This window comes from Mesoplodon mirus (genome assembly GCF_964341445.2).
Source record: "Mesoplodon mirus genome assembly, chromosome: 5".
NCBI classification, from domain to species: domain Eukaryota; kingdom Metazoa; phylum Chordata; class Mammalia; order Artiodactyla; family Ziphiidae; genus Mesoplodon; species Mesoplodon mirus.
Window position 1 is genome coordinate 642,256 of NC_138980.1, and position 25,814 is coordinate 668,069.

The 25,814-nt window shown below is 49.3% G+C and overlaps 2 protein-coding genes across 3 annotated transcripts in view; both read left to right on the forward strand.

The window, feature by feature from the left end:
* The first annotated feature begins 15,555 nt into the window (after window positions 1-15,555).
* The window catches only part of GFPT2 (glutamine-fructose-6-phosphate transaminase 2), a 45,258-nt gene continuing 34,999 nt past the window's right edge, over window positions 15,556-25,814 (forward strand). For both annotated transcript variants that reach the window (XM_082621018.1, XM_082621019.1), the window contains exon 1: window positions 15,556-15,668. In XM_082621018.1, coding sequence (XP_082477144.1) covers window positions 15,662-15,668 — 7 coding nt within the window. In that variant the 5' untranslated portion in view covers window positions 15,556-15,661. The remainder of the gene's footprint in view (window positions 15,669-25,814) is intronic.
* On the forward strand, window positions 16,097-25,566 carry LOC309804023 (uncharacterized protein; the record flags this gene model as incomplete). Its single annotated transcript, XM_082621020.1, has 2 exons — window positions 16,097-16,506; window positions 17,261-25,566. 2 exons carry the CDS (start codon window positions 16,097-16,099, stop codon window positions 17,298-17,300), a joined length of 450 nt encoding a protein of 149 aa, XP_082477146.1. The 3' UTR covers window positions 17,301-25,566.

The following is a 25,814-nucleotide window of genomic DNA, read 5'->3' on the forward strand; positions in this document are numbered from 1 at the left end:
CATAGTCCCCTCTCTGAGCTCCAGACTCATGTCCCACAACCTATAGGCCCCTCTGCTGGGTGTAGGTGTCCACAGTCACCTCAGATTCAACAGGGCCCAAACAGTTGTCCTCACCCCACTCACCCTGCTACCATCTTGTATTCCAAAGACCAGCAAATTGCTCTTCTGTTGCCTCTAGTGCTGAATACTGGGGGCCATACCAAGGCTCTCTTTCTCCCCACTATCCTCTTCTGTTAACTCTGCCTGGGCAACCTCCCAGGTCTCCCGCTCACCTCTCCTGTCACCCCAGGCCTGCACTGAAGCTACCCACTCAGCCTCCTACTGCTGCAGAGATCTTTCTAAAGTGCAAAGCCCACTGGGTCACTTCTGCTTAAGGACTTCCACTGAGCCTCTGTGAAGTTCTGAACTTCTGACTGAACTTCAGAAAGCATTTTTATGATTCTCAGCTGATTGAAGATCTTATTTATATTTTTCAATGGTATAATTTTTTTCCAAGCTGAGGAAAACATTGGCCATCTAGGAAATGGCCCATCCTACAGCTTAAGTATAGTCAGGGCGTTCAACATCACTTCACTTGAAGCTGGAAGCATTTGCTTTTGAAGTTGTACATAGTAATAATATGTCATTGTAGATGTTGAAACGTTTCTATGGTACTAAAAGTTGTATTTTATCAAAAATTAAATTTTTTAAGAAAATAATTGGACAGTAAAATAAACTTTTCTTCTTGTCCCCCCCCCAAAAAAAAACAACAACAACAGAGGAAACCCCAGGTCCCTGTGCTCCACCTACTAGCCCAACCTGAGGTCTGGTTTCACCTGGGTGGGCTTCCAACATACTTCTCTTCTGCCTTACCTGTCCTACCGGTTTGTGAGAGACAAAGGCTACCCTGGAGAGGGTGTGGAGAAAAGGGAACACTCTTGCACTGCTGGTGGGAATGTGAATTGGTGCAGCCACTTTGGAGAAGAGTATGGAGGTTCCTTAAAAAACTACAAGTAGAACTACCATACGACCCAGCAATCCCACTACTGGGCATATACCCTGAGAAAACCATAATTCAAAAAGAGACATGTACCAAAATGTTCATTGCAGCTCTATTCACAATAGCCCGGAGATGGAAACAACCTAAGTGTCCATCGTCGGATGAATGGATAAAGAAGATGTGGCACATATATACAATGGAATATTACTCAGCCATAAAAGGAAACGAAATTGAGCTATTTGTAATGAGGTGGATAGACCTAGAGTCTGTCATACAGAGTGAAGTAAGTCAGAAAGAGAAAGACAAATACTGTATGCTAACACATATATATGGAATTTAAGAAAAGAAAATGTCATGAGGAGCCTAGGGGTAGGACAGGAATGAAGACACAGACCTACTAGAGAATGGACTTGAGGATATGGGGGGGGGAAGGGTAAGCTGTGACAAAGTGAGAGAGAGGCATGGACATATATACACTACCAAACGTAAGGTAGATAGCTAGTGGAAAGCAGCCGCATAGCACAGGGAGATCAGCTCTGTGCTTTGTGACCGCCTGGAGGGGTCGGATAGGGAGGGTGGGAGGGAGGGAGATGCAAGAGGGAAGAGATATGGGGACATATGTATATGTATGACTGATTCACTTTGTTATAAAGCAGAAACTAACACACCATTGTAAAGCAATTATACTCCAATAAAGATGTAAAAAAAAAATCACACACACACACACACAGAAAAGGCTACCCCATTAGCCATGCCCGTAGTCTGGTAACAGCACCTTAGATTTTACTTGGGTATGTCCACCCCTACCCTCACTCCCTCAGACACTCAGCAAGTGTGATGGATGGATGTGGACCACCCAGCATCTTCCCCCTTTCCCATCTGGGGACCTTCCCTTTTGCCTCTCATTCCAGGTGGCTTTGGGTTGAACCCTAGTCCCCAGCTGCCAGTTCAGGTCCATGACTGGGGAAGTGAACTCACTTCTCACCCCTCACCAGGGTGGCTCACTGTATAGACCCCAGTCACAAGGAGAGGGCACCTGCCTGAGCCCTGAGACCACCCAGAGGCAGGCTGAGTGGAAGACAGCACCGTGAAGACACTGTTCAAGCCCCTGGATCTACTTTCAGGAACAGGAAACTTCCTTTCTTTATTGCTTAAGCTGATGTTGTAGTCAGATCAGGCTGTTATAACAAAATCACTGTAGACCAGGTGGTTTAAACAACAGACATTTATTTTTCAGAGTTCTGGAAGCTAGAAGTCAAGATCAAGCTGCTGGCAGATTTGATTTTTCTGGTTCCTGGTGAAAACCCTATTCCTGGCATGAAGACAACTGCTTCTCACTGCCCTCACATGGCCTTTTCTTTGGTGCATGTGCATGGAGGGAAAGAATGTTCTCTCTTCCTCTTCTTGTGAGGGCATTTATCCCTCAGGAGGATTCCACCCTCAATGACCCTTGCTAAACCTAGTCACTTCTTAAGTGCCCCACCTCCAAACACCATCACTGAAGGTCAGGGCTTCAACATATGAATTTGGGGGGACACAATTCCGTCAAACATCCAGTTTGAGGTACTTTCCTGCTCCATGAACTGAGCAGAGGCCTGAGGCTTGCACTGTGTGGGACTCCAGGGTTGGTGACAGAAGGCAGGAGGCAGGCTCAGGCAAGAGCCCTGTGCTTGGCAGAGACCTTGGAGGTCCCATCACAATGAGATGTTGAGGTGCCCAGTCAGAGGATTATAGGGATTTCCTTGTTGACAAATGAGAGAACACAGTGTCACATCCCAATCATCTTCAGTCAGCCAGGTATGAAAGGCACCTGGCACAAAGTCACATGATAGCCAGGACCCCTGGCAGGGGCAGTCACCACAACCTGCCTGTGTGCTTAGAGAGCTAAGACAGGGTTAGCATGTCCCTTCTAGGAAAGGCTTCTGTGGTTAACTGTTATCAGTGTCTCCACCACGATTCCACATATGCACATGGACATGCCCGGCTGGAGGCAAGGGATTCTGATGTCAACCTGTTTTCAGTTATTTTTGCTCACTTTTGTCTGCAGACCCATGAGCATTTCCAAAATATTTCACTCCACAGACTGAGCCCAGTCAGCTTCAGGACATGGGATGATTTGCATCCCTGTAGGACACAGAGGCTCTTGTTCTCCTTGCCCCAGCTTCTCTGCTGAGGTGCTGGCCAGCCAGGCAGGCTGTGCCAAGAAGGCCAAGACCTCAGCTCAGCAAGCACGCAGGTGAGGGAAGTCCCAGGGCCCACCAAGAAGAGCTGATGGTGTAGGGGATGCTGGCCCCATCATACCCCGTGGGCACTGTCCCTCCCCAATGAGCCTCTGAGGTCCCCAGAACTCAGAGACCTGGTCCTGGAAGGCCTGCATGTGCCCCACAACCCTCAGACTCACAGCACCAGCTAGGCCTGAGTCACAGACCTGCCATCGGCCAATTTCCAGGCAGGACAGAAGACCCACACTGCTACTCCCAGGCGAGGGACCAGCCTCTCTGCTCCCCAGGAACACCTAAGCCTTAAGGACAAGGAGCCTTTTCTGCCAGCCTTGGAGGCTCTTGATTTTATTTTTGAAGGGAATGATGAAAATGTTCTCAAATTGATTGTGGTGATGGTTGCACAACTCTGTGCCTAAGCTTAAAACCATTGAATTGTACGCTTTACACTAGTGAGTTGCTTGGTGTGTGAATTATAACTCAATAAAACTGTTACATATGAAACAAAACACAGTAAGGATTACACAGTACATAGCATCTCTGTAGCCCTCTTTTCTACTGAACCACCTATAGCCTGTACATACCTGTGCTGCCGTTTCATGGTGGATACTTTCCACTCTTCATGTAACCAGTCCCCTGTCTATATATATTGCCAAATTTCTCTCTAGAAAGTTGTACTCGTTGACACTTTCTCAGGCAGTGTGTGAGAGTGCCTGCTGTCTTCATCTTATGGAAGAAGAGATTGCCCTGCTCAAGACCACACCATGAGGCTGCAGACAGCCAGGGCTTATAGCTAGCCAGCCCAACTCTGGGGCCAGTGTCTTCTCTGCTGTCATAGCTGCCTCTGGCTTGCACTGGCATCTCCATTCCCTCCTGGTCTCCACACCTCCTGCCTGCTCCAGGCCCTGGGGTGCTGCTTTTCCAGTAGCACGTGGTCCCCACAAAGCCTACTCTGTCTGCTCTGAGCCAGGCAGGAGACAGACATCCAAAGGAGCAGTTACGCAGGGCCTGGCAGGGTATAAAAACACTTGCTGTTTTCAGACCATCCCAAGTGGTGGAGGCAAAGGTGTGGCGGAGATTTTGTATGTTTTATGGATTACAAATTTAAAAGTCTTAGAGAAGTATAACACAAAGGCACTGTGTAGACATTGTAAGTATACTGATCAACAAGTTATAAAAAAACATTTTTGAGACAATCAAGGAATACTGACTACATTCCAACATACATCAATGTTGAAAATAAGTAGACACTGCAGAAATACAAAAGAGACACTGCAGAAATACAAAAGATCATGAGAGATTACTACAAGCAACTCTATGCCAATAAAATGGACAACCTGGAAGAAATGGACAAATTCTTAGAAATGCACAACCTTCCAAGACTGAACCAGGAAGAAATAGAAAATAGGAACAGACCAATCACAAGCACTGAAATTGAAACTGTGATTAAAAATCTTCCAACAAACAAAAGCCCAGGACCAGATGGCTTCACAGGTGAATTCTATCAAACATTGAGAGAAGAGCTAACACCTATCCTTCTCAAACTCTTCCAAAATACAGCAGAGGGAGGAACAATCCCAAACTCATTCTACGAGGCCACCATCATCCTGATACTAAAACAAAAATGTGACAAAGATGTCACAAAGAAAGAAAACTACAGGCCAATATCACTGATGAACATAGATGCAAAAATCCTCAACAAAATACTAGCAAACAGAATCCAACAGTACATTAAAAGGATCATACACCATGATCAAGTGGGGTTTATTCCAGGAATACAAGGATTCTTCAATATACGCAAATCAATCAACATGATACACCATATTAACAAATTGAAGGAGAAAAACCATATGATCATCTCAATAGATGCAGAGAAAGCTTTCGACAAAATTCAACACCCATTTATGATAAAAACCCTGCAGAAAGTAGGCATAGAGGAAACTTTCCTCAACGTAATAAAGGCCATATATGACAAACCCACAGCCAACATTGTCCTCAATGGTGAAAAACTGAAAGCATTTCCACTAAGATCAGGAACAAGACAAGGTTGCCCACTCTCACCACTCTTTTTTTTTTTTTTTTTTGCAGTACGTGGGCCTCTCACCGTTCTGGCCTCTCCCGCTGCGGAGCACAGGCTCCAGACACGCAGGCTCAGTGGCCATGGCTCACGGGCCCAGCTGCTCCGTGGCATGTGGGATCCTCCCTCCCGGAACGGGGCACGAACCCGTGTCCCCTGCATCGGCAGGCGGACTCTCAACCACTGCGCTACCAGGGAAGCCCCCCACCACTCTTATTCAACATAGTTTTGGAAGTTTTAGCCACAGCAACCAGAGAAGAAAAGAAAATAGAAGGAATCCAAATCGGAAAAGAAGAACTAAAGCTGTCACTGTTTGCAGATGACGTGATACTATACATAGAGAATCCTAAAGATGCTATCAGAAAACTACTAGAGTAATCAATGAATTTGGTAAAGTAGCAGGATACAACATTAATGCACAGAAATCTCTGGCATTCCCATACACTAATGATGAAAAATCTGAAAGTGAAATTAAGAAAACACTCCCATTTACCACTGCAACAAAAAGAATAAAATATCTAGGAATAAACCTACCTAAGGAGACAAAAGACCTGTATGCAGAAAATTATAAGACACTGATGAAAGAAATTAAAGATGATACAAATAGATGGAGAGATGTACCATGTTCTTGGATTGGAAGAATCAACATTGTGAAAATGACTCTATTACCCAAAGCAATCTACAGATTCAATGCAATCCCTATCAAATGACCAATGACATTTTTCAGAGAACCAGAACAAAAAATTTCAAAATTTATATGGAAACACAAAAGACCCTGAATAACCAAAGTAAGCTTGAGAAAGAAAAACGGAGCTGGAGTAATCAGGCTCCCTGACTTCAGACTATACTACAAAGCTACAGTAATCTAGACAGTATGGTACTGGCACAAAAACAGAAAGATAGATCAATGGAACAGGATAGAAAGCCCAGAGATAAATCCACGCACATATGGTCACCTTATCTTCGATAAAGGAGGCAGGAATGTACAGTGGAGAAAGGACAGCCTCTTCAATAAGTGGTGCTGGGAAAACTGGACAGGGACATGTAAAAGTATGAGATTAGATCACTCCCTAACACTATACACAAAAATAAGCTCAAAATGGATTAAAGACCTAAATGTAAGGCCAGAAATTATCAAACTCTTAGAGGAAAACATAGGCAGAACAGTCTATGACATAAATCACAGCAATATCCTTTTTGACCCACCTCCTAGAGAAATGGAAATAAAAACAAAGATAAACAAATGGGACCTAATGAAACTTCAAAGCTTTTGCACAGCAAAAGAAACCATAAAGAAGACCAAAAGACAACCCTCAGAATGGGAGAAAATATTTGCAAATGAAGCAACTGACAAAGGATTAATCTCCAAAATTTATAAGCAGCTCATGCAGCTCAATAACAAAAAATCAAACAACTCAATCCAAAAATGGGCAGAAGACCTAAATAGACATTTCTTCAAAGAAGATATACAGACTGCCAACAAACACATGAAAGAATGCTCAACGTCATTAATCATTAGAGAAATGCAAATCAAAACTACAATGAGATATCATCTCACACCAGTCAGAATGGCCATCATCAAAAAATCTAGAAACAATAAATGCTGGAGAGAGTGTGGAGAAAAGGGAACACTCTTGCACTGTTGGTGGGAATGTAAATTGATACAGTCACTATGGAGAACAGTATGGAGGTTCCTTAAAAAACTACAAATAGAACTACCATATGACCCAGCAATCCCACTACTGGGCATATACCCTGAGAAAACCATAATTCAAAAAGAGTCATGTACCACAATGTTTATTGCATCTCTATTTACAGTAGCCCGGAGATGGAAACAACCTAAGTGTCCATCATCAGATGAATGGATAAAGAAGATGTGGCACATATATACAATGGAATATTACTCAGCCATAAAAAGAAACGAAATTGAGCTATTTGTAATGAGGTGGATAGACCTAGAGTCTGTCATACAGAGTGAAGTAAGTCAGAAAGAGAAAGACAAATACCGTATGCTAACACATATATATGGAATTTAAGAAAAGAAAATGTCATGAGGAGCCTAGGGGTAGGACAGGAATGAAGATGCAGACCTACTGGAGAATGGACTTGAGGATAAGGGGAGGGGGAAGGGTAAGCTGTGGCGAAGCGGGAGAGAGGCATGGACATATGTACGCTACCTAACGTAAAATAGATAGCTGGTGGGAAGCAGCCACATAGCACAAGGAGATCAACTCTGTGATTTGTGACCGCCTGGAGGGGTGGGATAGGGAGGGTTGGGGGGAGGGAGACGCAAGAGGGAGGAAATATGGGAACATGTGTATATGTATAGCTGATTCACTTTATTGTAGAACAGAAACTAACACACCATTGTAAAGCAATTATACTCCAATAAAGGTGTAAAAAAAAAAAGAAAATAAGTAAGTGTCTGATAATATTAAGGTATTGCTATTAATTTTGCTTGGTATAATAATGGAACTGAAGTCATAAGAGTATTTGTAAATACACATAATGAATTATAAACAAATCAAATCATGTCAGGACTTGTTCCAGCAAAACAAAACAAAAGCTGGAGCGATAGGTGAGACAAGGTCAGCTATATGTTGGTAATTCTTGACTCTGTGTGATAAGTACTTGGGGCTTCATTAGACTATTTTTGAAATTCTTCATAACGAAAATATGTGTATATATGTGTTCATATGTGCTAAGATCAAAAAGATTTTCTAAAGATAGTATTGTTAAGGATAGGAAATTAAAAACTGCACAATTTGGTTTCCATTTGCAGGAAAAGGAAGAGCGTTTTTTTAGACGGGTTATTTCAGAACATATGTAAGACATTGCCATGCCAGCAAAATGGGGAGCCCTGCTTTATTGTCCCGCTTGTCTTGCCTCTGAAGGAGGTGTTTTCACCAGTAGAGGCATCAAGGTCTTTCTTTGTGTCACCTCAGGCTGCATAGAGTAAATCTCTGTCCCTAGCAACAAAGCCACTTCACTGATGCAAAGGTGGAGAACAGACACCCAGCCAGGGCTCCTGCATTCTCTGGCAGCTGGTTTCCTGGAGCACCGTAAGGTGTTGGACCCCCAACTCCCCATATTGCACAGAGTGTCGAAGTTTCGGTAACAGTTGGCTCACAGGTTATATAAACAGGTGGTGATGCTACCTGCATCCTGTGAGAACCCTCAGTGCATTTCACAAAGATCAGTACTTGGAGGACCATGTCCAGCACATGGAGGACAGAAGGACCTGCCCCCACAGTGTACTGCACGGGAAGGTAGTGAACGCCCACTCAGTGAATGAGCAGGCTGCCTGGAATCCTCCAAGCAGGGGCCAAGGAGAGGGCACACAGGGCAGTAGTCCTTGTGGGTAAGGGTCAACCTCACCAGCTAAGGCAGGGCCCCTACCCAAGCAAGGACAATGTGCCTAAGAAGTCCAGGCATGCACAGCTTCAGACAGGACTGGGTCCACGTGCGCAGATCTGTTTTCCTCTGTTTTATTTCCACTCCTGGATTTTCCCCACCGGGGTCAAGCTGGTTACAAATGGCATCCCAGTCTTACATTCTAATACCTTAGTAAATTCACCGGAAACCAAGTCCCTCTTTTCTGATGGGTCCAGCAAAACTCCTCCAGTATGACACTCACTGGTTCTCATAGACCTGACTTAAGCCCCTTGTCCAGCCCAGACCCAACCCCTGTGTTCAGAATATGGTGCCCTCATTATCCAAACCTGGGTCATGTGCTCACCCCAGGAGCCAGGCGGCAAGCCAGCCCCTGTGATCCAAAAGGCTGAGAGTAGAGAAGGGGTAATTCCACAGAGGAATCCAGGGTGTTGTCCCCAAAGGGGAGGGAAACAGGCCCAGATGTCTCCTCTGCCCATCGGTCACTCCAGAAGGCACCTTTGCCTGCCTACCTAGTGAACACCCAGACAGTCCCTCCCTGAAGCCTCCTTCCTGCGTCAGCAGGGTCTGGGAAGGTCTCACATCCCACTGCCTCAACAAACATGTAAATGAGGCCACACATGGGTCAGGAGTAGCTCCAGTAATGCTCTGGGGCCCGGTCCCCTGCCTGGTGGGATTGGACTGACCCTTATGTAGGATGCCCTCCATCGCCCTGCAGGGTGGCCCACCCAGAAGCACCCCCTCTCCACTGATGGAGAGGGAAACCATCAGTGAAACTCTCCATGGAGAGTTCTGGACCCCACACCTCCACCTTCTGTCCTTTCCCGGGGCTCTAAGAATCACAGCCAAATGCCACTGCTAGACTGGACGACTTGGAGGGACACTTACCCTTGGAGAGCCCCCTTCTCCACTCCCCCACCCCTACCCGGGAATCTGTAGGGTATCAGCAGTGTGAAGGAGTATCTGGCCCGGCTGCCTTCGGGGCCAGGCAGGTAGGACAGGCAGCACCAGCCTAGGAGGAGAGACAGGGAGAATGTGGGGGTCAAGCTCTTCTCGGGACACTGCCACACTCAGTGATGGGCAACTGATCCTCAGCGTGGGGCCCGGATTGCCAGCTCTTCTAATTGGTCGCAAGAAACTGGAAATCCAGGGCACAGCCTGGGCCCTTTTTAATCTCGGCTTAGTAGACGGGAAAGCAAGGAGACAAGAATGCATATCAGAGTCTCTGCAGGGATCGGTGGCAGCTAGAGTGACCAACTGTCACAGTTTGCCCAGGATTGAGGGGTTCCCGGAACTTCAGTGCTAAAACCACAACAGTCCCAGGCAAACTCAAACAACCCAGGTCACCCTGGGTTGTGCCCTTGGACAGAGGGATTCAAAGCATTTCCTGAAGGGAATGTGCAGGGTTAAGGAGACCAGTAAGGCTGGGTCAGCTTCAGGGGGTACTCAGCCCGAGCATAACCACTCTGTCAGGAGCCAGAGAGGGCAACTATGGGAGAGGCCGCCAGACAGAACCTGAGGCCGTGGGGAGAGGATGGCTATCCTGACCGTAACCCCCCACCCAGGCCCCCTGCTGGGTTTCTCCCCCTGGCTAGAGCCAACCAGAAGTCAGAGGGCTTGGGACCCCAGATGAAGGCCAGCTTCCCAGGGCACAGAGCAAGGGGAGGGACGAAGAGTGAATCTGGTGCCTTTTTGTCTCTGAGATGCTTGCCTGAAATAATATACTGCTTGGCATGGGTTGAGCTCTGGTAGTACCATGCAGGCATTACCATCACCAGCTCCTGTGTCTTGGCCAGAGAGCCTCTGTGGGGTGGGCCTGCTGCTCACTGCCATCCCACAGCCAATGCTTGATGCAATCTCAGATTTTTGCTCATCTCGCACAGACCCACACCCTCTCCTGGCCAAGCAGAGCAGAGACCCAGCTTTCTCTGGGTGCGATGGCACCAGAGTTACATCGGGTACAAAGCTGGCATTCCTGGGTCAAATCCAGTCTTCACAGGACAATCTGAAATTCTTTCTAATCAGAATTCAAACATCAGCTATGAAACAATTTTTGCAGTAAGGTGTTTTACCAAAAGCCTGCTTTTGGTTTCAATGTTTGTTGGATTTGCTGGCAAAATAACCACTCGTTTCACACAACTGAACAGATCTAATTAATTTTTAATAGAAGATTATTAATTTATATATCTTCAATATCCAGTCATTAGAAGGGGGAAAAGTATGAGAAACATAACAGAGTATAAATCACCAGATTGGGCCGACACCTACATCCAGATTCAAACAGCAGCTGGGAAGTACCGCGTAACAGCAATCTGGAGTCCCAACTGGGAAGGATCCTGGGCGGTGCGTCCACCCCATAGGTGAGACTTCTAATTGCAGTTCTGGGGACTTCCCTTTATAATCCCAGGCCACAAACTGTTACCATCAGTTTGCGCGCAAAAACGCAGCTTTGGTTCAATCATAACAATGCTGTTGGTTTCAACGTGTGAGTCACAAGATTTTCTAGACCCGGGGGGACTGGCCAGGTCCCCAGGGCTCAAGAAATTCTAAGACCCACTCCCTTTCTTATCGTAAGTGCTGCTTGACTTGTTTCTAACAATTGTGTGTGAGCAGGCACGCAGTCCAGGCAGGGTCACAGGTTGGCCAGAGGCCTACTTCTGCCTCTGAAGCCTGAACAAGACTACTTTACTAGTTTTCCCAACATAGGGCCATGTTGTTGTTTAAATAATGACTATATATGCAAAAAAAAGAGCGTTTGTAGTGGGGGCAGGGGGAGGTGTCATAAAGCGTTGACAGTGATTAACCCTTAAAACATTTTTTATTCTGTATTTCCTAAAATGGATATGTATTTCTTCCGAAGAATGAAGTTATAAAGATTTATAATTAGCCCTATTTTTAAAAAAATTAACTTACAATTATAAAAGAATACACAAGTTCAGCCTTGTGGCAGACCTCCTCCTCAGTACCTGCAGGAGACAGAAGGTGAAACAACTTCTCCAAGGAACTCCTCAGGAAGGTCACCTCTGTGCAGCACCAGCCTGTGATGAAAGGGTGGTCTTCTCTTGCCTCAGAGCTGGGGTGAGGTGGGGGTGGAGTGGAACCATCTGGCGGCCAAAACTTGAGCTGCACAACCCTCCCTCTTTCCCATGCCCTAGCCAAGCTTCTGAGGCCTTCCTCCCCCAGGCCCTCCCTCTGTGGAAGGATTCCTGCCTCACTTTCCCACCTAGCTCACCATTTTTGGCTGTCCTTGAACCCTGGCCCTTGGCCAGTCTCTCAGACTCTCCCTAGCCATGGGCTTTTTGTACACCACTCCTCCCCCATCCACCTACCCCAGCTCCCAGGAGGGAGGGCGTGGAGGGCTGGAGGGTGGCTTCCTGCCCCACAACCAGGTCTGGTCTCATGCTTTGCTGCTCCTTGTTCTCCCCATCTCAAGTCTGAGCCGAGGCCCAGCTGTCCTGAGTCAGGGTACTCCATCTAGGTATGACATCTGAGGTCTGGCCCAGGCTCCCTGAACCCCATCTGCTGTGGGGATCACTCAAGGTGCCCTTAGAATCTTGTGCCTGCCCCCAGATGGAGTGATCCAATACAGGGCTCCCAGCTGCAAGCACCAGTACCCTGCATCCCCAGCTCCCTGGACCCTCCCAAGGCCTGGGAAGCACTGTATTCCACAGCTCTGGGCAGGGTTGGGTCTCTGGACAAAAGGAGCCAATATCGAGGTCTGCCTGGCATTTCTGCTCCCAGAGGGATACAAAGAGATAAGGAAGAACAGGTCATCATCCCAGGTTGCTCAGTGGTCACAGCCCAGCTGGGGCAGTTGGAGACGGGCGGCAAGGTCCCTGATGGTAGTCCTTGGGAGCTGGTAACAGCCCAGCCAGAACTCCTGCAGGAGTTAGAGAGTGGCCTTCACCATACCACGACCCTGTAACACTCCCTATGCGCCAGCAGAAATGTCAAAGGGAAAACAGCTGAACAGGGCTTATATCAGCCTTCCAGGAGATAGCAGGCACCTTCTCTGTCTTCCAGAACAATCATGGGACTCAGCTGTACTGTGTATGGGGTGCAGGAGAGCAGATCTTTGGGTTGTTTGGGAGAAACTAGATCAATGAGCAAATCTTCTGACTATAAAAGTTGGCTTGAGGTTGGAAAAAATGTGCAGGTGAAAAAGCCATGTCTGTGGCTGCAGTTTGCAATCCCAGTGTGAGGTCCCACCCTGCTGGCCAGAGGGGTCAAGGTCATTCCTAACAAGTGGGATCAGAGCTAGCCAGGGTGATCAGTCTGGGCACTAGACACCTAGCACCCACTGGGAGTAAGCTCAGAGCCCTGCTCCACCAGGCCCCGTGGGCTTCTGGCTCCAGCTCCTCAGGCTCAACCTTCTGGAAGCACAGGTATGGGGCCAGGCTGGGGAAGGTGTCTATGCATGGTCCCACATCCTCCCTCCTCTGAGAGGGACCAAGCCTTGGTCTCCAGGTCCAGACCAGCCCCCCACTTCCTGGCTTTGTGACTCTGGTCAGATTGCTTAAGTTCATCAAACCTCAGGGGACTCCTGGGCTGCACCCGGACAGGTCCCAGACAAGGCGAGAGCAGGAAGGGGCTCCAGCCAGCAAGACCTTATGGGCTGGGGCCACCAGCTGCCTATTTGCTCCCCTGGACCTCAGATCCCAGTTCCGACAGGTTGAAGGAATCAAGACTCTACTTGCCTGTAAATGATAGAAGTCACTTCAGAGTGCCTCAAGTGAAGATGGGAATTTATTGTGCTCTGATACTGAGAAGCTTAGCGATAGATCCTGGCTTCAGGCCCGGGTGAACCCAGGGCTCCAAAAATGTGTATCTTTCTCCATCTTAGGGATCTGCTTTGCTCTGGATCTTCACTCTCAGACAGCCTCTCCCCACCCAACCCCAACGGTGACAAGAAGGTCCCGGCATCACCACTCTACCCTCTAGCCAGCTGTGCCACTGGGCAAGGGACAAGCTCATCTTTTCTGCTGATTTTCCCATGTCCATAAGCAGACTGACAAGGGCCCAGCATGGGCCACACACTAATCCCTGAACCAATGCCAGGACCAGGGGTATCTAGTGGTTATGTGGCCAGGCCCAGGCCACTGTCCTCCCAAAGGTCTCTCAGGGGCTGGTCCCCAAGGCAGGGCAGCAGCAGCAGATACCTCCACAGGGGTCCTAGCATTCATGCTCCTGTGCACCAGAGAGCTGTGAATCCCCGAGGAGGATAGGGGGCAGATGTGGACCCTGCTAGGACCTCAGGGTTCCTGCTGTCTTGGTGCTAGCAGAGGGCCTAAGAATATCATCCTATCCCCACCGCAGTTACAGAGGGTAGAGGCCCTGGGGCAGAACAGCCTGATTTCCCAACTCAAGCTCTAGCCCTCAGCCATGGGACCTTTGCACATACCAGTACCTCCCTTTTCAAGTCTGTTAACTTCCTCTGGCAACTGCCCTGACTCTATACTGACCTGCACCAGCCCCAGCCTCAGGCCCAGCCAAGTTCCAGGCAGCCTGGCACCCTCCACATCAGCCAGGCCTGTCCCTCCTCCCTATATCCCACTTGGAACCATCTGGCTCTCTGTGACACTAGACTAAGTGTCTGCTGCCCACCACTTTTTAAGTGCCACGAGGGCCCAAGCTGGATCTATTTTCACTCACCATTAGGTCCCTAGTACCAGGACAGGCATGAAGCCGGCTGCTTAGGAAAGAGGGAACGAGTGTGTGAAAGTTGACAGTGCACTGTGGAGGTTGAGAAGCAAATGCGGCAGCTCCTGAACCAGCTCTGCTGTTTCCTAGCAGGATTACTCAACCAACCCGCTCCTTACTGTCGCTGAGCCTCAGTTTCCTCAAAGGTCCAATGGGTGCAATAAACGCCTACTCCTGCCAGGGCCTGCAGAGCCTTGTGAAGCTAGAGACGGATTACATTAGGAAAAATGCTCTAGAGAAGACATAAAAAGCTTCATTTTTTCTCTAACACAACTGAAGAGTATCTGTTTAGAATTTCAGGACTTTTTTTTTTTTTTTTAAGTAAAATAAAAAACACCAGATGGCTTCGAAGTACGCAAATGTTGGGCCAGTTCTCGTGACCTTCCTCGTGAGACCCAGCCCAAAGTACAGGGGGAAGGGGAGGGGACGGCCGGGAACCAGGCTGGGGAACGCAGGCCTCTGTGACTCACGGCGTGGCCAGATTAGGGCTCCCGAGATTAGGCCGGCCGAGTGCAGGCCAGCTGCGCGGAGAAGTCAACCAGCGCCCCTCTGGGAGGAGGCGGCTTCCTGGGTTCCCCCAGCTTTGCTCAATACTTGGAGAATCCCGGCCTCGGACTTCCGGCTCTGCAATAAATCCCAGGTTCGAGCTCTGACACCGCCTCGGCTGCCCAATTTTGGCAAAGTCCCTTTCCATCTCTGAGCCTACCTTGTGCTGCGTCTCTGGTGCCCTGAGAGGAGTCTGGCACACAGAGGGCCGCACACCCGGAACACGTGTTATTATGCCCGACATTGTACCCTGTGACTTACACAGACTGCCTTAAACAACATTACGACCCGGGAAGTAGGTTCCATTGTTATCCCTATTCTACAGACAGAAAGGCTGAAGCGCAGAGCGATTCAGTCCCCTGCCCAAGGTCCCACGTCTACTCACTGGTTGAGTCTGGGTCTGAACTCAGGAAGCGTGCTGCCGCCACCACCCCGTTTCCAGAATCTAACGCCGGACACCCACGTGCTTCAGCCGGGACTTGCGTCTGGGAGCCGCCCCTAGCCCGCTGCCCAGACTACTCGGGGCCAAGTGCCCGCCGTTGTCACGACAACCGGGGGCCAATGGGAAGCGGGCAGGCGGGAGGAGGCCACGCCTCGACCCCGCCCCTGGAGGAGGGCTACGAGCTATAAGGGCCAGAGGCCGAGCGGCGAGAGCTAGAGTCCAGGAGCGCGAGGTGCGCACGGGGATATCCAGTGTCAGCTGAGCGTAGAGGCCCGGAACCGGGAAGGGTGCGAGGAGCGGCCAAGATGTGTGGTGAGTGCAGCGCCCACCTGCGGCCCCCTCCGTGGTGGCCGCGGCTTCCGGCGCCCCGGCCTCTCAGAGCCTGGGCCCAAGAGCCGGGCCCTCGGGACTGGAGGCAGCGCGAGATGGGGGCGTCGATTTGCCCTGGTCCCCGACAGAGGGGCTTTCACGGGCTGGGCCTGCCTCCCCTTGCCCCGGCCGCCGAGTGGGTGTCCCAGGGAGGGGTGAAGGGGAGGGTGCCCAACCCCGTTCTCGAACCCACAGCGGGGAGGGAGTTGGTCCTGTCCTAGGCCTGGACCCTCGAAACACAGAGGTGTGTCCGCACCCCATGTCCAGTGAGGAAAGCGCCTCCAAGTCGCCCACAAGGCGGCCAGGCGCAAGCTAGCGCGCATCCCGGGCGCAGGGTGCCCAACGCGGCTCTTAGCCCATCGCGAACACCGATGAGAGGCGACCACACCTGCACCGTCCCCGTGGTGTCGGGAGCAGCCCCTGGTGCGCTCGGGAAGGGCCTGTGGGTCCTCCTCGCGTCCCAAAATGAACTTCTTGTCCCTAGAAGGGTTGATTCCGGATTGCCGCCTCTTCGCTGGAAAGAGCTGTCGGCGAGGCGCGGGGAAGAAGCAGCACCTACCGCCGAGCTTCGGGCGGAATCTGGGAGAGGGAGCCCTGGACTGGGAGCGGGGTCGGGCCCCGGCGTCTCGAATACCGCGGTGACTGGGCGCGGTCCCTCAAGGCTCCGGGACGGTGGGGAGGGCGGCCCGGCCCTGCGCGCACATCTGCAATTCCTTACTCTCCTTGCTGGACCGCCTCCGCTGGCTGGGGAGAGGGCCGAGAACTTCTGCTGGGACAAAAGGTCACTGTGCATTTTTTTTTTTTTTTTTTTCCTTGAGTGGGATTCAGTTTCCCATTCCAGCCTCCTGTGGCTGGAGGACCTGGTGGAACTTTTGAAGCCATGAAAGGCCTCTGTCTGACCGTGTTCAGGGCTGCTGGGGTCGGGTGTGCCAGCAGTGAGCCGTGGGCCAAGGTCTGTACAGGCCTTGTTTCTGAGGCCAGGCGCTCCTGAAAAAGTGAAAAAGGACAGACTGACCAAGGAGCAGGCAGCTGACTTTTGGGGTGCAGCCTCCCCCAGGCCAAGCAGACATCAATTTAAATTCCTGAACCCTCAGCAAAAATGTCAGGACTCCTGGGCGTCATTGGTAATGTACATATAGGGCTGCCTGTTGGCATTCCTGGGGAGAGAGATAAGGCAAAGGTGGCAATTTTGCCAACAAGCTTTGGGTTCCAAACTCCTTAGTGTGGCATTCAAGGCCCTTGGCTACCTGGTGGTCTTAGAGCCAGACTGGTGCACCAAGACCCTCCCACTGGGTCTGCCCCTCCAGCTTGAGCAGCTTCCCTCCTTCCACCTCTCAGATGCCCTTCCGCCCCTACCACCACCCTAGCCATCCTGCTTCCTATGTACATCCACCTTTCTCCGTTGTCCTTCTGAGCCTGGGGGCGGTCAGACTCTCAATTCTGAGTTTGTTCTGCTTTCCTAAAGGGCTGCTGTGTTTTTGGCCCCTAGGGAAAGGATGAGCTTTGGTTTGTAACTACCTGTGTCCTCCCAACAGGGCTCCCTGCTGGCACACCCCACCCTCCAGCTCTCAGTGAAGTCTGGGAGTCTTGTGGAATTCCTGCATGGGAAAGTTATTTCCTTTTCAAGTAGCCAAGAGAAAGTCTCAGCTGGGTGCTAATGTGCCTTTAACATCTTTCTGACACTTGCCCGAGCACCCCTTGCACAGAGGAAGCCGTCCTGGGCTCAGAGCTCGGAGCAGCAGATGGCTAAAATTGAACCCATTGGTTTGGTTTGTTTGTGGTTTTTTGTTATTTGGTTTTTTTGGATTATGATCTGTGTATATATGGCTAGTGATATTAGTTTTCCTTTATGTTTGTTTTCTTTTGTAATGAATTTATTTAAGTTTTAAAAACTTTGGTCAATTTTATAGAAAAATATTAAAGAAATGATTGTGCATTTGGTACAAGGATAGTGCAAAAATTGTGAAGGTGCTCCTGGAATAAACCACTTACGTCTTCACTTTCCCTTCACTTGAGGAGGTAAACCACTTACTTCCTCAGTTTGGGGAAATTGAGGCCCAGAGAGGTCTGTGCATACCTTTGTCTGAGCAGTTGTTTTAGGTCTTTTCTCTGGACTGGCTGTAGCCCTGCTGGGATTTGCCACCTTGAAGCCACCTCAGAGCTCAGATCTCTGGGGCTGGTTCCGCAGTGGTCAGCAGGGGTTGAGCTAAAGGCCTTTCCTTATCAGTTCCTGATGACCGGGCTCACAGTGCCTCCTGCTCTCCCTTGTCTTTGCTGCTTCTCCCACAGGAAGCTGGACCTTCTAGTTGATCATCCACACACTAAGCAGATAACCCTCAAAGTTTTAATGAACTGAGAGTTTATCTGAAGCAACACATAGGTACTCATGGGTGGTCTTGTTGACATCTGGGAATTGCTGGCATTTTGCTGACTTTCTGCTGATAAAAAGGTTACTATATTCCCTCTCCCTCCCTCCTTTCCCCACTCTAGAGAATAACTGCTCCTGGAGAGGCCCTGTTTTCCAGGCCCTGGGGCTCTGTGGGCATGGTCCTCCCCTCAGAGAAGGGGCAGGTAGTTGGAGGGGCAGTCCAGAGGCTGACCAGGGACGGAGTAACTCATGAGGTAAATGCTGCCATAGAGGGAAGACCTAAGGCACGAGCTGCAGCCTGGCAGCCCAATGCCAAACCGGCAGCCGGACATCTTTCTGTTTGGTGCACAGAATTTAAACTTTTTTTTTTTTTAATTATTGTAGTTACCAAATAACACAATTGGGAGATTTCACATTAAATAGGTAGGATTTTGACTTCTCTTGAAAAAATCCAAAGATGAGCAAATCTGAGTCCATGTTTCTGAAGTTTACAGTGATACCTGGGATGACAGGTGCAAGCTCCCCATTTCTCCCTCCCTGACCCAGCTGCCCCACTCACTGATGGTACCTGATGGCCCCCATGCAGTCTGAGGTTGGGACCCCAGCACAGTGGAGGCAGAGACACTGACTTTCCCCAGAAGAGGGAGAGGGACCTGGGACAGTGTCACAGGCCTGATTTCAAGTATGAGCTCTACAGAGAGAAGAGGGTGATAGGTGTGCCAGGCTGAGGGCACAGCGTATGCAAGGGCATGGTGGCATGCATGCTTGGGGATGTGACAAAAAGGATTGCATGTCCCGTCTATGAATTCTTAAATCTTCCCTGTCCTTCATTACTACACTTAGTCATCTATGAGGTGGGAAAAAAAGACTTGAAGAAGAAAAAATTCTTAGTTTTTGCTAGAAGGTAAAGCCCTTGCCTTGAATTCATCATCTTTTGTATTAGCTCCTCTGGCTGCTGTAACAAATTGCCACAAACTTGCTGATTTAAAACAACATAAATCTATTTTCTCACAGTTCTGAAGACTAGTTGTCCAACAGTCAGTTTTACTGGGCCAAAATGGAGGTGCCAACAGGGCCCCACTTCCTCCAGAAGCTCTAGGGGAGAATCTGTTCCTTGCCTCTTCCAGCTTCTGGTGGTTGCCGGCATTCTTTGGCTTGTGGCTACTCATTCCAGTCTCCTCTTCCATGGTCAGGTCACTTTCTCCTCTTCCATATTAAATCTCCTTCTGCTTCCCTTTTATAAGGACACTTGTTATTTCATTTAGGGCCCATCTGTATAACTCAGAATAATCTCCCATCTCAAGATCCTTAACTTAATCACATCTATAAAGACGCTTTTCCATTTACAGATAGATTCTAGGAGTTAAGACCTAATATTTTTGAGGACGATTATTCATCCTGCTACAGTTGGGTTCTTGCTTTCAGATGCCTTCTGCAAGAATAGTCCAGTGTTGCCAATCCCAGATGGCTACAAGAATGTTGACCAGAGGGCTACCAGAGGGCCTGCACCACACACACCCAACTCCTCTGGTCCCAGTCAGAAGGTGAATGTAGGCATCAGTTAAATACCCCTTCCTTCACTGGCATCATGCCACACACCCAGATGGACCAAATGGTGTTCATACTTTCTCTAATAGTCAGTTCCCATGTCATATAAATATCATGCATCTTGCTCTCCATGTGTGTACGTGATACCCTTCCCACTCATCTCTTCTCTGCAAGAAACAGGCATAGTTTTATTCCCCAGAATCAAGAGGGGCCAGGACACACACCCACATCCACACACAGTGTGTTTACTGCACAGCAGTCTCTCAGGAGAACTTGTCAAATGCTTACAGGGACTCGCTTGCCTCTTGTCTTAGGTGAGGAAACAGCAATCCAGGGAGATTACTTGGCTCGGGAGAGCGCATCCTTTTGTCCCAAACTTCTTTTGGCTCTCAGAACCCTGTCATATTTGACACTCCCTTCCTCCTTATAACAGTTCAGTTCATGGATGGATGCCTCAGAAGAGACTGGACTGGAGTTCATGGGGCACAGACTCTGGGGTCAGGACACCTAGCTTGTTGCCTCTCTAAGCCATAGGAGCCTTGAGAAACAGAGCCCCCTACACAGTAGTGTGCAGATATATGTTTAACAACCGGCTCTTTGGTTTGCCAGTTTCTATGGTGTGAATACTCTCACCGTGGCTAATTTCAGGTCACCAGCATGAGGTCCCTGAGCATGGAGCTGGGAAGAGATGCACACAGTTGGCTCTTCGGAGCCAGTCTTAGCAGCTCTCTAACACCCCTGCCACTACTTATGGGACTTTTGTGGCACTCTCTGGAGGGCTGCAGAGAGGCCAGCTGGGCGGCCAGCCGGGCAGGGGCTCAGCGCGGCCTCCACCCTCCTCCACATCCTCCTCCTCCCCGCCATCATCATGCCATTTCCCCATCAGTCTTATTCATCAGGGGTTTCCCAAGTTCTGAGAAACCTTCTGGACATTTTGTGATATAAGATTAGTAAATAGTGCTTTTAAATTGAGGAGTTATTTTTATATTTAGCAAAATTTGCTTATAAAGGAGTAGTAACTTGAGGTTATAAACACTCTTGGGAGAACGTTCTGAAGATTCATTAGGTGCAAAGCCAAGTAAATTAATCTAGTCACCTGCCTCTTTTTAATTTTCAAAGGAAATATTTCACTGGAAAAAAAAAGTCTGGCTTTTTCGTAGCTGAATTTGGCAGTTTGAACTTCTTTTTTTTTTCTTGAAAGTTTTTTTTTAAAGTACAATGAAGAGTATTTGTATGTTGCTTCCCCTTTGTTTTGGTGAAACCCTAATGGGACAGGGACACCAGGAATTTTCTATTAAAAAGAAAAATGCCTTGCCCACATTTACTGCAGGAAGCAGAGTCCCCTGTTATCTCAGGGATTAGAGTGTTGTGGTAACTTTAACCCTTGGAGTCCCAGGAGGCCTGAAACAGGGCAAGGCTGTCCCCAGAAGAGCCAACCGCCTCCTGACCCTGAGCCAGGCCTGGGGACTCATCTGCCTTTGTGAGGGGACCCAGCTGTGCCATCTCCACCTTTACTCTCACTTCTGTGAGGAACCAGCAGAAATCGTCCTTCCCACTTCATGAATAAAGTGGCCTTCCCCAGTCTGCACAAGGGAGGCCTGGACATCCAGAGAGGCCACAGCCTCCTTTTGCAGCCCTTGCTCCTGGCGCAGTGGCCTCCCCTTCCTCGGGACCTCACCTGGAAGGGTATACTGCCCACCTCCCCTGGCATGCCACACACACACTCACACACCCAACACACTCACACATACCTGACACTCAAACACACACACACACACACACACACACACACACACTCAGGAATTTTATGAGGCATAAATCCAACTGGCCATGTCTTCCAATTTGGGACTTAGAATATTACCTAATCTCTAGTAGACTCATGGACTAAGGAGGTCAACCTCTTCAGTTCTGAGAAGCATCGGATGGTGGTGGAAGGAGTGCCCTTGGTCTGGAGGGTCCCCTCCTGGCTGGGTGGTGACACAGCTCCAGCGGAGCGAGCCCTACCCTGTGTGAGGTACAGGTGGTATCTCTGCCTGGGACTGTTCGCCCTCAGTCACAGTGAGGGCAGTGTCTTTCATTGGGAAGCTGATCCTTGGAAAGATGGAGAAGTTTTCCAAAACGATAGCCACAGAATCATAATGTGGACCCTAGCCCACCCACTGTAAACTTAGACCTTCTTCCCTCATCCTGCAGGCCCCAAACAACCCCTCCCCCCATCCAATACCCCGAGCACCCCAGGGGTTGTGGAGAAGGTTCCAGGAGTTCAGTGATCCTAGTTCTGTCTGGGAATCCAGAGACATTGCCCCTCCATCTTGTCATTGTCATTATCTGTCACTTGACGGTCGAAGTGCCCCTACCTGCATGAATGGACCTCTGTGGTGCGTTTGGTCCTGAGTTCCTATATGATCTCTCAAGCCGTATTTGGAGAGAACATTAGAATTCCCAGCCCCCCAAGGTGGGCTGGGCCAAGGGGCCACAGTCCCCTCTTAAAGGGCTCGTGTCTATCCTGCATCCCATCCACAGTCTCTTCTGGAGTCCCTGTGAATTTATCTGGGTGTTTCTACCTTGGGAACCTCTTCTCACTCACTTTTCCCATCAGTTGTACGAGTGGGACCGTGAAAAGCTGTTTCAAAGCTCTGGATGCTGGGATGGCAGTGTAGGCAAGGGGTATACACTGAGCTGCCGTGGTTGGGCCAAGGCAGCCTCTGCCCCAGGGCTGGGCATGTCTCCAACCAGCTTGGAGGTATTTCGCCATCCCTCTTGGGCAAGGGAGGTGTGTAGTGGGAGCCGGCCTTGCTGTGGTTGCCTCTGCCCTGTGGGGAGGGGGCTAGATGGGAAGAGGAAGGTGGAGTTAGAAGCAGGAGTGTCCTGGGGAAGGAGTGACCTCCCAGGGGTCAGGGGAGGGTGTATCAACATGGCCTGGACCTCACCAGGGGAGCTCTGAGTGTGTCCATCAGGGGCCAGATGGGCATCTCCCCACGGGCCAGGCCCCCTCTGCAAGCTATTTTTCATCCCTTGGAGTAGGATGCTAAGACAGGTCTTATGCTAATTTGGGGGGCAGCGGTGATGAGCCCCCTGCCATCAGGTAGACCTGGTTGTGAATTACTCAACTCTTTGGACTTGGAGCCAGAGATTCCCTGTCTGTCCATGGGAACCACAGCCTGGATATAGGCATTGTGAGGATTAGACAAGATGAGGTTCTGAAGGTATTGGCACATGGGAAGCCTTCATGAGTGGTGACAGTGGTGGTTGTGATTTACTTTGCAATCCCACCCAGTGGAGTTCTGGGATCCTTCCCCAGGACCTGGTTCATTTATCTAGAAGGCTCTCCACTCCATTCCTAGGGTCCTCACAGTGCATGATGGTTGGGGGTGGGTAACGCTGGGGCATATACGCCTTTGTGCTTGAGTGTCTTAGGGTTACACTTAGAGCAGGGCCTCACTGCCCTGGTGAAAGGAGCTAACACTCACGGACACCAGACTCAGCACTACCCACCTCTCTTACCTTTCTGTCCCTCGTGCTTACACTTGGGGGTTCTCTCTGCTTGTCCATGGTTGAGGGTGGCTGTCTTCAGCCCAGCTCAAAGGTCACCTTCTCTGATCAACACCCCTCCCCCAAATCCATTCATTTATTCATGCATTCATTCATTCAAAAAGTAGTTACTGAGCACCTAAAATGTACCAGGCTCTCTACTGGGTTCTGGGAATATAGGAAGGAATAAGACAGATAAACAAGACACGTGTGGTCTCCATCCTCATGAAGGTTACAATCCAGTGGGGAACCAGACAAAAGACACGAAGGGAAGTGCTATATAGGAAATAAACAGGGCCATGTGACTTTTTAAAAATCGGGAGAGGAGAAGGCCTGTAACAGGCCGGGTGGGTGAGCTGTCGGCCACCTTTGCAGAGAGCCGGTCCAGGAGCCTCCTGCCCCTTTCTCACCTCTCAGCTCTCAGCCTCTCTGCCTGCAAGTCTCTTGAGGGGTCGGGTGGTCCCTGTGCATCATGTCCTCTCATGACTCACCCTGCAAGGCCCCCTGACTGGTCCATCTCGGCACTTCGCAGCACGTAGCACAGTGATGAAGCCTCTGTGGGCCAGAGAAATGTTTATGGGATGATTTACATCTTAATCAATCTGCAACCAGATCACACATTTGGTTTAATCATTATTTCCCCAAGTAGAAAGCCAAAAATAAATACCAGTAAACTGCTACTATTTTCCTTGTGGTTTTATTTAAAGATAATTTCTCAAGGGCTTCCCTTGTGCTGTATACATACCTGCATTTGTGCCGCATGCTCCCCAGGAGGAGGAACCTCTTTGCCTGATCCATTTTCACAGATACAGACACTTACTATGCGGCAGGCACTGTTCCTCTTGCTTTACAAAGACTCCCATGAATTCTCACAACAACCCTAGGAAGTAGGTGCTGCCATCACCACGCTCCACTGGGAGTTCAGTGACTTACCCCAGGCCACACAGAAGCAAGGAGTGGGCTGGGATTTGAAATGGATATTTGGCAAAGGTGGTAGGCCATAGCTGCCACCCTCTGTGCTTCTTGCTGTCACAGACTAGTGAGCAGGCGAGGGAGGAGGAGCCCAGGCGGGGTGACCCTGAGCCTGTCTTTTTATGCATTGGACCGTGTGCTCAGACTGCTTTCTGCCTTCTTGTGGCTGTTGTCCCTCCAGGTGAGCAGAGCTGGGGAGCCACGGTGACGTTGGTTGGGCTAGCTGACAATCCTGTACCCACCACTCTCTAATTCATATAGCGGCACATGGTAACATACTACATACAGGCATGTGGCAAAATAACCTGACTGTACAAATAACCTGACTGACTGACACATGCAGTGGGAAAGGAGTTTCTGCCTTCTGTCCAGCACCCTCGTCAGTGGCAACCACTGCTCCTTGGGTCTTCCAGAAACATGCTATGTGTCTCCCTGCCCCACCTTGGGTAATTTACAGATGTTCTGCAGGCCACTTTTTCCCCTTGACACATGTTGGAGATGTAGCCTGTTTTCCAAGAGAACATACAACTTCACCTTGTTCTCTGTATAGGGCTGCCTGCATGTGGCCCTACAGTGGCCACGTGTGGCCGTGCCATCACTTACCTGGGCCCTGCCAGGCATCAGGCTGTCCCCAGTCTTCAGCTACCACAGACAGCGCTGAGCAACTATCCTAATGCACTCACACTTGAATCTCTGCACAGATATCTGTTGGATACATTCCTAGAAGTGCAGAAGCTTTGTTCAACAGATGTGTACATTTTAATTTGAGAGACTGCCAAATTGCCTTCCAAAGAGAGTGTACAAATTTAAACTCTCACTCGTCAAACTGGTGGACCTTTACTGATTTCATAGGTTAAAAATGGATTCTCATTGCAGCTTTTATTGCAGATGAATGGGATTCCAGAAGGGAATTCTGATATGAATAGCAAACAAAATTCCTGGGAAAGCAGCTTTATTCTATTTCATTATTTTTTTAAATAGTAAGAGCACAGTATAGGTGCTGTTTTATTCACTTTCATCTGGTGGCGTGCAGAGAGAAGCCAGCCAAGAGGAGAGAGGAGAGAGACAGTGCTTAAAAGAATTTACTCAACAGAGGTTGGTATGCAAGAGATTTCATGTTAAAAATTAGATTTATGCCTTCTTGCGCAAAGACCTTGAAAACCACTTCTTGGCAGCCCCTCTCACCACAGTAATCAACCAAACGGTGCTTGAGTGGCTGCCAAGCCTCCCAGCTGGGTGTGGACACAGCTGGCGGTCCTGATGGCAACGACCCTTTAGCCGTTCCAGCCATTTCCAGCCCACCAGGGGCTCTGGCAGCAGCACCTCCCACCAAGGTGGCTGTTCTGGGTCTCAGAGCCAGAGATGCATACGTGCCTGACGTGAGTTCAGAAGTGAAGTTTGTGTATGGTGTTAGGGAGTGTTCTAATCCCTAATGTACTATTACATGTAGCTGTCCAGTTTTCCCAGCACCACTTATTGAAGAGGCTGTCCTTTCTCCACTGTACATTCCTGCCTCCTTTATGAAAGATAAGGTGACCATATGTGCGTGGATTTATCTCTGGGCTTTCTATCCTGTTCCATTGATCTATATTTCTGTTTTTGTGCCAGTACCATACTGTCTAGATTACTGCAACTTAGTAGTATAGTCTGAAGTCAGGGAGCCTGATTCC